Raw genomic sequence first — 16,257 nt, forward strand, 5'->3', positions numbered from 1 at the left:
AATATTGGTAAAAGAATATATATTGCCGACTTAAGAGACTTCTCTGAGTCATCGAGGGTGAGAGCTCTATAAAATGCTAAATTCGATATTTTGACTTTTCCTTATCAAACGGGCTCGTATCTCTGCACATCACAAAATTTACAAAAACTACAACGTTATCAATGAAACATCAAGCAAAGGAACCAGATACTTTCTCAAAAGAGTCCAGATAGCTTGCATTGTTTCGAGTAAAACATTATGCTATTGACAGTACCGATACTTTCTTCTATGTATCTGCCTTTAGTATAAAAACTACTTAAAACTAATAGCAGTGATGGTTCAAGTCTAGCTGCAATCCAAGTTGATGCACATGTGTATAACACATTAAGAAAGACATTGGTTTGCAGATTCTTAAAAATTGTTTTCGCTTATCACCTTTAGGGGGACGTATTATAACCCCTTCTGACTGAGTTGATGATATCTAACCCTTATCATAGTCAAATTCATTGCTCTTACAAAATAATGACTAATTTCTCTCCAAACATTTTAAAAAACTTGACTGTATGTCCATCTGATCATTTTCTTTTATGCTAAGGTATGCTTTTAAGACTTTATGTTGCGTCTGTTAGTATAGTTGGGTCATTGATTGCCTTACTTAATGTGCTTTCCAATATAGGGACGTCTATATAATCCAGTGATGATTCAACATTAACTGGATCTAACTTGTGCTAAGAATATAGCTTTTGATAATATAGTCTAGTTTCTGCTAAGACTTCCTCATTTTGAATCAATTTTGCCCTAGCTCTTACTGCGTCTCCTATACAATTAACAAAACAATGTTCAATCGATTATTCCATCGCGAGTATATTAATACAGGTCAATGGCTTAATCTTCTATGACCTTATACTCGAATACATTTGTCTGAGGGTGTTCGGCAACTTGTGCCTATTAATCGAAGGCCTGGTCATATTGTATGTGTAAACCGACTTTTATTTTCAACAGCTCCTAACGCTGAAACGTGGGCAACCACTGGAGTCGCTGCTATGAACAAGGCTCAATCGCTGCAAGGAATATAAATACCGTATCGGCCTTTCAACTGCAAAGAGACCTTAGTTACTTCTAAATTTTTAATGCCATTTTATTATTTGCCTTGCTATTATATGGCGCTGAAAGTTTAAACTTGTTGAGTGGGTTGGGTGTACCTGTGGTATGCGTGAGAAAGGAAAGCGTTGATGTGTTTTCCAACCCAATAAATGATAACAAGCGTGACTCTGTGCTCAGTGAAGGGATAACGCGGACATCCACAAAATGAATGCATTTAATACGACTTTACAAGAAGAAGCAGCTTCATTATATGATATGGCAACGTTGCATTTCTACTTACCGTACGTTTAACTCCAACTATTACCTTGCTAGCATATCTGTAGAACCCAAACATGTGTGTCACAGAATAAGGGAAGAAATAACTTGGTTTTGCCTTAGTACGAATTGACTATCTTTCGTTGTACATGCGTAGAACGTTACCTAGGGTGAATAATTGTTTTACCAGGTAAGCGACTGTACTAGCATGTATCTCGTCGACAATTACTTGCGACGAGAGACATTAAAACCCCGATATGCACGGGTATTTTACCCTAACTATTACTCACTTAGATTTATAACCGACACTGGTCGTTTTATGTCTTGTCAAGGAGTGAACATTCTCCATTGTGTTCTCCAGCCATAGGGTTAAGAGTTAAATTCATATTTTATTTGATTTGTGAAGCGTATTCAGGTTTTAATGTCATGTCGTGTATTGATGCATTTACTACTACGCAGATTTGAAACGTTGTGAACTTTGACTTACAAGTTGCTATTAGAGTTTAATTTATTAGCATATAACTAAAGAGTTTTCAGAACCCATTATTATGACCAGTTTGGTTTCATTGTAGCTGTTCAGGGCTGTGTAGAGCTGCCTGAAGCTGTTCAGGGCTGTTCATGTATGCTTAAGGATGCATGAAGCTGTTCAGGGCAGTTTAGGGCTGACGGTAGCTGTGTAGGGCTGACTGTAGTTGTGTAGGGCTAACTATAGTTGTTTAGTGCTGCGTGCTGTCTATACGTATGTGTATACGTGTGTCTGCACACGTGGTGGAGCCACGAATGTAGACGTAGTCAATACAAGGGTGCTGTATGCTGTATGTACGTATGTGTATACGTATGTCTGTACATGTGGTGGATCCGCGAAGGGTGTGAGCGGCCGATAAAAGTGTAGGCCAACCTAAGGACTAGGTGAATCTGTGTGGTTCATCAGTTTATGAATCTTACGACAGTACAAGTGCAAGAGGCATATGTTTGTTCCAACTGATGTTTCAACTGAATACACTTTCCATTGCATGAAATTATTTTGAATCTTATTTGTATTCCAGGAGATTATGTGAATCTCACTTACATGCATAATATATGAGATTATGTGAATCTCACTTACAGTGCATAATAGCATTTGAAATATATTTGAATTCCTTAAGATTATTTGAATCTTATTTTCCATACTTATGATTACATGAATCATATTTTCGTTTTTCAATTTGTGAATGTTTGTGTAGGGTGATTGGATCAATAATATGTTTAGAGCGTGAGAGAATCATTCTATTTATAATATATATATATATATATATATATATATATATATATATATATATATATATATATATATATATATATATATATATATATATATATATATATATATATATATATATATATATATATTAATTCAATTTATAAATTACCATAGTGCATCACATTGTGTTTGAGTTATTCATTTAATCCAAAACCCACTAGGTTACAATTCTGTTACAATGTGACTGAAAGGATTGACATACGAAAATCGTCACGAGAAGTTGTGCTCGACGCTGTGGAAATCCAAGATTAAATTCAGGATTATTTTCAGACCGTCTGATCATATTTGATCTATGAACGTCGTGATCAGTTGCATGTTTGACAAACATTATGGTTAGACTTGCGATTATCTTGTAAGCATTGCTGCTGTAATCATTGCTGCATCGGGCGAGTCGGAGAATCGTCGCGGTCACGACAAAAATGTCTAGGATGGATTCGATTTCCCTTCCATCGATAGTACAATGTCATTTGTAACAAATTGCACCGCATCAATTGCGTCACATATAACATTGCTCTCGCGCACCAGTGTTTCCTCCACTTCAGAAAAAAGAGGCTCATATGGAAGGAAAAACCTGGTGATGTCTTGAACTTGAGTTTATATTTTAACGTATTGGGTCAGTGGCTGTATATGAGTAATTTTAAAATCTCCTTTGTTTTGATCTACTAACACGGGTGCTCCCATGTCAAATACTGGATCAAATACCCCTTTGAACTGGGCCATTGCAAACTTATAAAGTATTATTTTTCCTTAATATAGTGCAAAGTTACCTCCCAATGCCAGATTTGCTCTCGTTGAATCTGACAATAGCTGTTGAGCAGCTTACTCACTGCATGATTCGATCGATAACAATGAAAATGGCGCCGTGCTCCTGTTAGTAATCGACGTACTAGGTCTCGAAGTGTCTGAGTCATCTGCAAGCCCATTTATTTTCATGGATCCGAAGTGACACTTTTTCCCTACCCACGACTGGCATGCCAACTTGCTTAACTTAACTGTAGTAGCAGTGCTTGAGGTCAAAACATCGAACACGTTAGCTGATACTGCAAATAATTCACGAACAACTTTCACCGAGCCCAGTTCCATAATAGGTAATGTAAAAGGTTTTCTCACGTTAATTACGTAAATGGGTTTTACATGTCCAAGCACGATAATCATTGTTATAATCGTTGAGTATCAGGCCAATCTCTAACGTACAGCTGTATCGCCATATTTCACTCCACAGATCCACCTCGTGTCCGTCTTGACCTACCAGGGCAAAACTAATACGAATCAGCCGAGTATTATGGTAAGGCAGTTGCACAGGTGTTGCGGGGATAATCGAGATCAGTCAGCTGGTTCAACATTTGATGAAACATTAAACAGAATATAACCCTGTACAACTACGCCTATAGTGTGGAACCTGCTTAACCACAGCTCCTGGCATCAATGGTTCAACTGATTTGGGTTGTTCAGATAATGCTTACAATGTCAGGCACAGTAAGATATCCCACACTCAATAATCTTGTATCCTCTGGAATGAGGACACATCATCCTAATACCGAACTTATGGGTGAACGTGCAATATCAACCGCATGCGTTTGAGATTTGGTCGCAATGAAAGCGCTGAGTTTGTGCTCCTGGGCACATACAGATATTAGGAGTCCTTCCCAGTTATCGCCGAAAATATTCGTCAAATGTCATCACTGATCCATTCTGTGTCGTACCAGACCAAAGAAAGTTCGATAGTATGCCAGTTCGTGTCTGTGTCTACTGCAGGCAGACCAACAAACGGTTGAAGTCAGATTATAGACCAAATGTAATAACCTCGCAACGAGGCCAGGGCAATTTCAAAGTTGCGCGAGTCCTCAGCGGTCATAGGTGCATACAATGTCAGACTGAATTCTAGTATGGTGGATGAAATGATGAACATCTTGTCATACTTTGTGCTGTATGTTCAACCACCAGCTGCAGTTATGCATAGAGCTCGAGTAACAAACGTAGCGGCTCCACAAATACCATGCCATAATTCATCGTCAATGTTGTACATGTCATGGATATTTTCAAAACGTTCGTACATCACCGCGCGATTTGTGTCTATGTCTATAAGCTAGTTGGTAAGCAGCCGCTGAAACATTAATGTGGCTTATTTCATGCTTACGGAGGAATTGTCCGCATGAACTGATCTGGCCAATATTTCAAACCGATCCACAAGTTCATTAGGGCCATGTAATCCACGGGTTGCAGCGTCCCAATGCCACTTCTATTATTTTATTTTCATCCATCCACATCTGCATCTCTATTTCGTCCTGTCTGCGTGTATATCTGTGAAGTTTCTCCGAAAAAGTGCCAGTTTTGCAGTTGATTATATGAGGCGTGGTATTATACCCAAGTCTGGGTTGTCGTTTCGATACAGGTTGGGTTGTCACTGCGTAGCAGATTTGAGTTTTGCTACCTGTTAGCCAGGTTGTTTAGATTTTTCCTCAATCTCCTAATTGCTTGTTTATCCGATAATTTTCTTCTTCATTTTAGTTACACTGAAGGACATTTCGTTTCATTAGCAAATCGCTAAGTTGCTCATGTGTAGTTGCAGGTTCAGAAGCTTCTTCCTGTTTGCCTTCTCAGCAAAATTCTTCAAATTTTCCATCCCTCTAAAATTAAAATATCATCTGTTCCCGATTATAATTGTATTGACTAAATTCACCCCCAACTCATATTCATTTTTCAGCAGTTTTTTTTAAAACCCATCGTATCTTAATGCGTTTAATCAGTAAAGAAAAGTGAATCATATTCAGTCTTCTCCCGGTCATAGGAGATAATAGAATGTCACTCTTATTCGTTTTATATTGCCACCAGATACAAACTTAAAGTAAGTATTAAATTACGATTTACTTCGATTTTAGCATGTATGTATTTGGAATTGCTAAAAAAGAAGAATGAATCTGGAAAGAGACTAGTTTTTATGACGATTTTACATTATCAACTACTGAAAGACTCTTTGTTGCCAATATTACTTTTTCAGTCATTAATTTCTACCTATGTTTAACATCCACCATTTGTTGCAAGTGTAGAGAAAAATGGACACAAACATGTGCAATGTTAGTAGATGATTAGTTTAGGTCGATATCGGGCTTCTGCTATGCTACTTTTGTGCACTGATAATACACAAACTTCTTCAAGATATGTCCAATGCATTTAAGGGAACACTGAGATCCATCAAGAAAAGCAAAGGTGTCATCGGCAGACTGGCACAAAAAATTCACACTCGCTGACATGACTATGCACTCCAAAGTCTCCAAACAGAATTCATATTCTGGTATCATCAACAAACAGTTTTTGTCTGTTTAATAGTTAAACTGCATTGCATCTTATAGCCATTCGGATGTTTTACCTTTGATATTGTTGTCTTGAGAATCATTATTTTCCTTCTTTTTTGTAGGAGGGCTTAATGCTAGTTCTAAGGCTATACGTTTGTCTTCACTTCCCCAAATTTTAGTTTTTTTACTATAATTCCTTTACTCTTGCACTAACGCCTTAAATCAGACTCTCGCACTTAACGAGCATGATACTCCATTATTTCCGACAAGATACAACATAGTTGGTGTAGCCCATGGGTGTTAAACACCATATACATTGACTTTCCATTTATAGAGAGTATGTCAATAGTCAGAAATTCATTTTTATTCCAGTGTATGCTGCTCGAGGTATACCTCGTAACTGACAACATCCAGGTGTTTATCACTAGAACTGCATTACGTTTTTAGTTTCTGAGCCTAGGACTTTTTCTGTCCTTAAAATAGAACTTTGCATTATTTTTCTCACTATAACAATAACTGCTAGTAACACAACAACAACTACTGCTACTAGTGATAGCAGTTATAGTAGTACAATAGCAAAAATAACATAAGTATTATTATTTCTACTTGTAGCAGTTGTATTCATGTATGGCAGCGATTCGAGCAGCTATACAAATAAAGCCTTCATTTTTCGTTATATAAAGAAATAAACATAGTATCTCTCTCTCTCTCTCTCTCTCTCTCTCTATATATATATATATATATATATATATATATATATATATATATATATATATATATATATATATATATATATATATATATATATATATATATATATATTACATTTTTCCTGAGTTTCCGCCTTGTTGATGTTATCTAAACTATATATACCAACAAAAATATCTGCGTTTGTTTCAGCATGGGCTATTGATAAAGAAACAATGAAAAACCTATTTCCGACTCTATAGCAAATTACAAGATAAATAATTATATACGGATTATAATTTACAGAGACAATACTAATATACCGTGGAATATGTTTTGCTCATATTGACATATTCTGAGCAACGGCGGATATTCTACATCAGACTCTAGACAACGTGCTAAGAACACACATTCATTTAGGAATTTATTGACTATTTGACACTTGTATTCATTCAGGTACATGTGTCATTAGTAATCTGATCGATTGGTTATTTATACAACAAATACCGTGATTTTCATGTTAAAACAGGATATTATCAACAGTCAGTTTGGAAGTAAACATACGTTCAAAATCTGATATTAGGTATAAGAACATACTAAATTAGCTGTGGATAAAATACAACTACAAATGGGATAATGTTCCGCTTGTACATATTATTTTTCTGCGGAACATTTGCTTTTGTCTCGGAAGGAAGGACTGTGCACGGCATACGAGGAAGAAATGTGTCTTTTTCGTGGACATTCAATAACATAAATAGGGATGTTGTCATTATTAGCCATGACTCGTCTCATCTTCTGCTGGTATGGCCATATAAACATCTTGTTTCTCCATATCAAAGGCACGAAAGACTGCACGTTTACATGGAGAACCCTGCCTATGAAACCGTAACGATTACTGTTAACATTTTAAACATCAGAGAAAGTGATGCTGGAATATACAAGTTGGAAAGACAATTAGATTCAGAGGATTTAAACGACAGTGGTGTCATTCTCCAAGTATTTGGTGTGTTGTGCATACATTACATTACTATTTCGTGAGGTGTAAAGGAAATGTTACGGAGCAGCCTCTTTTTTGACTAGTCCAATATGGATGCAACTACTTTTTAGAATTCTTACATCACTCGCTATGCTCATATTAATTAAAAACACGACTATATATAAGGATGTATGGACTGATAATGATTAAATACGCAATCAATCCAGAAACACGTATATCAGCAAATGTTGCAATAATTCATAATTTAAAGAAAACAATATCAAGTTATTGATGCTGACTGCACCACCAACCCCATCCCCTTCTTTGACTTGGTTCACAATCTAAGTTCCCCACATATTAGTCCTAGTTCTGCTGAATATATTTGATAATATTTGGTCAATGATTTATGGAGAGATGATTGAAAAGCGTGGGGTAATCAAATAAAATCCCCCATCCAAAATAATATTGTTATATACCAACTTGATAATCACAATATAAAAATGTATGATGACTATCGAAAACATGTTGTATAAAATGGTCGCCTGTGTCTGTTTTCCCACTGAGTATGCCATTCCCATTATGCAATTTGTTTCTTATTTCTCCTTTCTTCGCAGACGAAGCAAACTTGCCATGGATACTAATGGTTCGACACGTCATATTCGATTCATCCATTGAGTTACAGTGTACCTCCTCTGTTAGATTCACAGGAAGGGTCATCTGGAAGGTTAATCAGTCTATGATAGAAAGCCGTGGTAGATATTCTCAAGACAAGACGCTCCTTTCCATAAGAAATTTAACAGCTGACGACAAGTACAATTTATATACATGTAAGGAGTTTGGAAGTGAATTTGAAAGTGATCCTTACATACTCAATATTTGTAAGTAGATTGCTCCATTTTTAAACATTATGTTTTTATTTTCAAATAATATATAATGTGTGTGCTTGTGTGTGAGTTCAATACAAACCTGTATATGTGAGTTTGCCCTTTCTGAGCAAGAATAGGCATCTACGATCAATACAAAGTTCGTTACATTCCATACAGCGATACCATAAAGCAGTGACACATGCAATTATGCGAATGATGACGGTCTGACCGAATGTTTAATATATTTCATAGCTCTTAATAAACATAGATGTCGTCTACTTATATCAGACATCGTCAGAAATTTCCTGTTCATGTGCCGCTTAAAAAAAATATTTGATCTTATATAAGAATGTTGTGTTGTTGGTACAGCAGTTAATGTATGTTGCTTGTTTGTTTGTTTTTTTGTTTTGCTTGGTTGAGTGAACTTAAAGCTGAAATTGGTTCACGGCTCAATTTTTGTCTTTGATTAAGGGCCACATGTAAGAAAAATATTTACTTCTTTGAACTTGTTGCTGGTATCTCTTAAAGAAATACATATTTGGAACTAAATCACTCATTCCACCTAATCTGCTAGTGAATATCACACATATCAAAAAAGGGACTAGCACGTTGGAATGAGATGTGTAACATATTCAAAATACTGTTTGTTATCGTCTGCAGCTGGACCGGATGGCGTCATGTTTGAGTCAAATATCACGATAGCTAAGGAATATGAAGAGTTAAGTTTACCCTGCCATGCAGACTGTAAGCTGATCTGTACCTGGAATTGGACAAAGGTGGACCTTTTTCCTGTCCGTAAAAAGGCTATATCAGCAGAGAGTATATTACAAATAAGGAACATAACAAGAAATGATGCCGGGAAATACTCGTGCAAAGTACAAAACATTATCACCGGTATATCCGTTGGAGGCTTTACGTACTTGGACGTTGTTTGTAAGTATACTACTACTACTACTACTACTACTAATAATAATAATAATAATAACAACAACAACAATAATAATAATAGAAATGATAGCAATGATAGCAATGACAACAATACAAAAATTCCAATCTGCTGCCAAATTGAGGGCGTACAAACTGAACTAGCTTTCAATAGTTCTAATGAATATAAATGACGAACAGTATCCCCAAAGTGACTTTGGGAGAAATCATCAGAAACAAATGAATGAGAAATATGTTAATCATGATTTTCAAAATCTTTATTCAATAAGTGCTTCAGATTATAGCAAACGCATTAGTTTTCTTAAAGAGCTCATACATTGCGTATTTTTAATGAATTTATGAACATCTATCAATTATATGGGGTCAATAACACATCTTTCTTGTGACCATACACGGACGAACATTTTCTCCAAGAAAACGTCCGTCTGATGTCAGCGTTAACAATGACATTATAAAGTAAAATATTATCCCGATAACGAAGTGTTGCATTTTACCCGTGGCTATATGCGCCATCACGGATAATACATCCATTTTATTTTCCTTTTCTTTGTAGATGGTCCTGATAAAATAAATTTCAATATATCGGACAATATAATTCAGGTGAATGAGTTTGAGACTATATCTTTATATTGTTATGCTGAGTGCTTTCCACCATGCAAGATTGGTTGGACTGAGACAAATATGAACACTCTGGCTACAAGTTCAGTATTAAAGCTTGACAATGTAAACAATGATATCAACCGCACGTGTCACGCTACAAACACCATGAATGCCAACGCTTCGACTTCTAGTACCATATACATCACAGTCAGATCAGGTATGAACTGTTTCTTTCAAATGATCTTTAATGGTCACTAATATAGCAAGTTTTAACACGTTTAGTGTGTGTGTGCTTTTTCTTTAGAAAACAATATTAAACTCTTCATGATTCATTGTAATAGGAAATATTCTGAAATGTTATGTGAGTTTGATTAATTAATTCTAACATAGAGTAAAACTGAAAAAGGCTTAGAGTTATCGCAGAAACCAGTGCTGCGTACAAAACTTTGTTAGCGTTATGCCATTGCCTTTGTGGCTTTTGCAACGAACAAACATGCTTTGCAGATGACAACACAAATTAATTGGCACAATATTTAGCCTATGTCACGTTTGGTAGAAACACTGACATTTGTGTTTTAAGTTAGACCTTACCCTCTCATAAATTTTATAAACACTTTTACTGTCATCTTCTCGTCCACGTGTGTTATGTTTCTTAAGCAAATACGTATGCTAATTTCGTCATAAAATACTTCTGATACATGCTGTTGAAGATATGTATAACAAAAGACGCACACATACATGCACAAATGCTAATTATCTAGTCTACAGCATTTAACATTGTTTTGCAAATTAGAACCACGAGTGGTTTCTGCTCTGACGCTATTGTTTTATATATATATATATATATATATATATATATATATATATATATATATATATATATATATATATATATATATATATATATATATATATATATATATATATATATATATATATATATATATATATATATATATATATATATATATATATATATATATATATATATATATATATATATATATATATATATATATATATATATTCTCCGTAAAACAGCCGAGACGAAATTATGTGTTCACATAAATCTGATGAATGGACAAAGAGTCTAGCAATTTTCACTAAAGAAGAGTTTACATTGTTTTGTTAAACTGCATCATTGTTTGCTTTTTTTCTTGTTTTTTTTTTTTTTTTTTTTTTCTTTTTTTCATTTAGTCAAGAAATACTTATTATTGTGCCCAATACTGCCACATTATCCATAGTTTGTTCTTTCAGGGACCAATTATAACACGACTACTTCTACGATACCGGGGAAACATATGGAAGGTAGTGTGAAGTGTATACGCCAAATAATTATTTCTTTCGTCTTTGATGAGCGAATGCATTTTTATTGCAATATTTTCTAATGATTTACATAATATGATACATGCTCAGCAAACTAAAGTATGATACTGAGGCTAGAACCATCGGGTTAAAATAAACACACGGATATGATTCATGGTGATGTAACTCTACAAATGCAGTATTCCAATTTAGAATTATTTATCATTGCAAATGCAGCATTTATTCAGGGAAAAAATGCAGCAATTGCCCGCCACCGTTAATTTTCCTCACCTGAGCCCAGTCGATGAAATACAAATCAATGCCTGCTAAAAACATTAAGTGTGATATGTTTTCTTAAATTTCTACTGGTAGTTTAGGGATAAATTTGCTTACGAATTCTTTTGCATTTATTTCGCTTTCTGGCGACATTGTCGACAGCAGATATAAACATGCTTGCTCTCTGTGGCACTATTCCCGAGATTAGGACACAATTAGGAATGCATCTCTAAAGATAAATCAGTGCATTTTGTTTGGTCTATCAATACTATATTTTATCTTCATTGATATGTTGCGTCTGGTGTACTACTTATGTCAAAGCCATGCTCTCCTGAAACACATGTGTTCAGTTGAAGCGCAAAATACACAATACACTGAATCTTATAATGCAGACCTCTTTACCTGATTGATCTTCCGCTTTACAGGAGTGAGTTATTTTGCAACAACGACTGGGACTGCAGGTGAATATACAGGGACTACTGGTATGTATTATTTTTCCCATGTTTTTCTTAATTTATTTTATGTAACGTTACTGTGATTACAGTAAACTTCTCTCATTGATCTGGTTCGATATGACACTTCATAAGCTTGTTGCTGCACCGAGCAAAATCAAATATTTATTATACAGGCTATGAATACATACATAAAAGAATATGTTTGCTGTTTTCAAGCTGGTTCAGTCAAGGATCCATCTTGCATATAATGAAAAAACATGAGTAATTATAATGTGTTAGGTTTGGCATGTAGACAATGATATTTCAATGGGGATGTGCTCCTATTATATTTATAAGTTTCTGAAAAACTAGAAAGGAGATGGTAACCTCGGTATTGTGCTTATTTTGTCCTGATTCCAACTTATACACTAATTGTTTTTATTTTCACGCCCACTGGTTTCCAAAGGTATAAAAAACGAGGGACATTGTCTTAGAGATCCTGTTCTGTAGAAAGCTCGATGCAAAATACGTTATTTCTGCTTGCATTATCAAAATTGAAGAATACTTCGTCTTGCCCCTGCTTACACACAAACACACACACACACACACACACACACAGATATATATATATATATATATATATATATATATATATATATATATATATATATATATATATATATATATATATATATATATATATATATATATATATGCGTGTGTGTTTATGTTTGTGTGTAACATGATCTTAAGCGGAATCACAAAACGGTTATAAGTTATATCATAACAACATAGAGGGTGCAAGATGGTGAAATAGAATTGTACTCAGAAAAGCTTTCTCTTTACGACATCGAGTAGTTTCGAAAAGAAGAAAGGTGAGCACAGACTGAAAGTCCTATGGAGAGAGGGTCACGCTATACAAAGTTTCTGAAATATGAACAAGAAATGAGATAGGGTCCATTGGCCAGGGCTGGGATCATACTCGACTACGCCTTATCATGTAAATCGAGTGTATCTGCCTTAATCAGGTGGGCATCGGATTAAGTTCAAAGTTATAACTCTTAGACCAGGACACATCGGGTAAGAACAAATACATGGGTACAATGCATAATAACGTTAATTTAAAACAAAGTTAGGCTTCTGCTTATGCAATATTCCAGTACAGACGTATTTATCATTGGAAGTAAACTATTCGTTCGAAGAAAATATGTTACAATTGACAACCGCCTTTAATCTCCCGACCTGAGCTCTGTGGTGAGATTAACTTTTGATGAAATAAAAAGCAATGCCAGCTAAAGGAGTATGGCCTGTTTCCTCAAGTTTCTCATGGTAGTTTTGCAGTTAGTAGTTTGTTAATGAAACGTTTTCTATTGACCACCGACGACGACGGATGAAGTCATACTCGACATTATTTTCCAGACTAGGACAATTTATTGCATGCATCTATTAAGACTATGTAATGTGTTATGTATGTTTTGTCTATCATTATAACAAGTGAGCTTTCCGGGATCTAGAAACTCAAATTTGTTCCATTTTCGTGTCAAAGCCATTTTATCCTGAAGCACATTTGTACAGTTGAAACGTAAAACATTGAATACATCGACAAACAGTATGCAAGAGATCTTCACGTGATTCACCTTCCACTTTATAGGAGTAAGTTCTGTCACAACGAGGACAATGGATGCAGGAAATCATACAGACAATATCGGTATGTGTTACCTTTTTCCATATTTTTATTTTATTACCCGACTTTCCTTTGATTACTGTGCACCACGTTCACTAACCAGTTTGTAAAACTACGTCTCCATAATGGTATTTAATATTGCTCATAGATATACATTATCGCATATATGTACTATTACAAAATGTGCCAGTAAAATATTCATTTTTCAGATCGCGCACACCAGAATAAAACAATTTATGTTACGGCTGGAGTGTGAACAAGGATATTGTAACGCCGATGTGTCACTGTAATTTTTCAAAGTCTCTGTATAATACAGAGCAAGGAATAAAACTCAGCACTGTGATTACCTTGTTTCGATTCCAACTTCTATATTACTTGTTTTTCTCACACAATGCTTTTCAAAGATTAAATAAACATGTGAGTCGTGTTCAGCATTATCAAGTCATTACAGTTTATTCAACTATAATTTATGTTCATGAAACCGTCTTGTCACTTCCTGAGATAACCGATAGAACGACCGAAACAATAAATAAAAGGATCGTATAAACAAGAGACGTATATATCCCATCGGTGAGTAGATATATTGTCCATGTTTAAACGCCTTACATGTGCATGCTTCCTAACACCAGTTTTGAATTCCCGGAAGGTGAAACCAGAGGATCGGTCAGAAAACACGCCATGAGTATATGCTGAATACAACACAGCTATCGCCAGAAAATACATGGTACATGTTCGCTATATTTGGCTTCAAGTTTGATTCGTCCCTGCCTACGTCATGTAGTCTGTCTCCGGTCCATTATTTCTAGCAACGCATCTTTGGTCTTCGAAATGTAGTTAACTGGAAGTGGTGCAATCCAATTGAGGATTATTTAATCCAGTTTACTATACAAACTTCAGACAAATCCTCTTTTCGGCATCGCAATAGGTTTTCAATATGAAAAACAAATAAAGTCCGCAACGGAGGGTTCCTTGTTAAAGATTTGCTTTATCTAGTGCCTAGCCTAAATTAAATCTTAAGGTATTTGGTGCAGGTTTATTGTCCTGTCTTCTACACAAATTTAGAGCCTGGTAATTATTATTCTAATATTTGTATAGAGATAAATACATTAATAGTTTGTGAAAGTGGAAACAACGATTGTTTGCGCTTGTTATATATAGTGATCGTAGAGCACAATACCCATATTACTTTAATTGCAAGAATATATTGCATATACGCTGCTACCTATATTGTTACAGTTACTAATGGTTCGAAGTATTAACTCCTATAATTCATAGCAATATATTCATGCTCGTATATGTCATATAGCAAGTCCTAGTTTTGTTAGGAAACATTGTTGTACATTAAATTTATATATTTTGGGTCAAGATAGTTCGCAAAGAGAAATGTGGTATATTAACTCTTTCCGGTTTTATATCGTAATCTTACTGGTTTTCGTTTCCTATTCAGTTCACATGGAGGCAGAGTATCTAAGACCAGTCCATTTGCACTGTCTATCAGCGACGGTGGAAATGAAGGCTAACACAGGGAACATCAGTCCGGAAATTACTGGACAATTGTAAGCAATGTAAGAGGAGAATTGACAACTGCCGCTGAGACAGAAAATGCACAATACTATATTCAAACTGAAGTGTTGGGGCAGGATGACCCGGAGCATTCAATACGTGTCAATGTTGCCGTGGTACACGATGAGTACCTACAACCAAGTCACTCAATTTCAGTGGAACATGATGATTATATTCATCCTGTTCACTCAGGTCACGTAGAAACTGACGTTTTACTACAACGTGATACAACTGCTGTTTAAATTGATCTTATGCCTACATGTACTGAAGTAACGTATTAATTAGTTTGTGCGACTCTTTAATATTACATGCGTTAGGGTTTTTGCGATTCTGAGATTTGTGAATAAAGAAGACCAAAAAGAAGAAAACATGTTGTTAGTTTACAGTTTTAGATGTCACACTGATTTAATATTCGTTCAAATGGAATGAAAAGTCAAATTTTGCTCACAAATTGGATCAAACTGAAAATATGATTGTGGTTATAGGAAACAACTTGTATCACAAATCGCAATAGCTGTAGTATTCCTTGCGATAATGTACTTTTGACTCGGGAATAAAGAGAAATTACACGCGAAAAATGTTTCTTAGTCCGCACAAAGTAATGCATGCCTGACCAAAATGGTTAAAGGTTCCTTTTATACTTCAATTGGCCATAAAGAAAAGATTATTGTTATCTATATGATATATAACATAAAGCTATAAAAAGGGATAACCTAAAACATACCTCTGGTTTTGTGTTACTTTTTGTAGTTTTCTCCTTTATACTTCCAGCACATTATTTGCCATATTGACATTGCTATGACTAATTTCAGGAAAATGTATATCATTATTTTCTGCCTCAAATTTTGTCGGTAAGTTGCAAGGTTGTGTATTTGACAAAAACTGATATGTGCTATTCTTTTTTAAGAATAATGCTGGGCATATCTCGTTAAACCTTTAAACCAACATTGCCATTCAATCTGCAGTTTAAAGTTAAAAGGGTAAGAATTT

General features: G+C 35.1%; 2 protein-coding genes and 1 long non-coding RNA gene across 3 annotated transcripts in view; 2 read left to right on the forward strand and 1 right to left on the reverse strand.

Annotated features, from left to right (window-relative positions):
* The window catches only part of LOC149793196 (uncharacterized), a 495,646-nt gene that overhangs the window by 280,091 nt on the left and 199,298 nt on the right, over window positions 1-16,257 (reverse strand). The window lies entirely within an intron of this gene.
* LOC149793198 (neural cell adhesion molecule 2-like) lies at window positions 7,019-14,386 on the forward strand. The gene is made up of 8 exons (XM_089968960.1): window positions 7,019-7,621; window positions 8,209-8,472; window positions 9,121-9,393; window positions 9,959-10,222; window positions 11,263-11,313; window positions 12,012-12,068; window positions 13,672-13,728; window positions 14,334-14,386. Exons 1-8 carry the CDS (start codon window positions 7,255-7,257, stop codon window positions 14,384-14,386), a joined length of 1,386 nt encoding a protein of 461 aa, XP_089825086.1. The 5' UTR covers window positions 7,019-7,254.
* On the forward strand, window positions 14,731-15,990 carry LOC149793199 (uncharacterized). The gene is made up of 2 exons (XR_016422538.1): window positions 14,731-14,772; window positions 15,152-15,990. It is a non-coding gene; the product is annotated as an uncharacterized LOC149793199 (long non-coding RNA).

The sequence above is a fragment of the Sinohyriopsis cumingii genome, chromosome 8, assembly GCF_028554795.1.
Source record: "Sinohyriopsis cumingii isolate HCF-2022 chromosome 8, ASM2855479v2, whole genome shotgun sequence".
Classification (NCBI taxonomy): Eukaryota; Metazoa; Mollusca; class Bivalvia; order Unionida; family Unionidae; genus Sinohyriopsis; species Sinohyriopsis cumingii.

Coding starts and splice junctions, on each gene's coding strand:
- LOC149793198 (XM_089968960.1), top strand. CDS start 7,255: ATGTTCCGCTTGTACATATTATTTTTCTGCGGAACATTTGCTTTTGTC. Junction 7,622..8,208: donor TGTCATTCTCCAAGTATTTG/GTGTGTTGTGCA, acceptor CTTTCTTCGCAG/ACGAAGCAAACTTGCCATGG. Junction 12,069..13,671: donor TGAATATACAGGGACTACTG/GTATGTATTATT, acceptor TCCACTTTATAG/GAGTAAGTTCTGTCACAACG.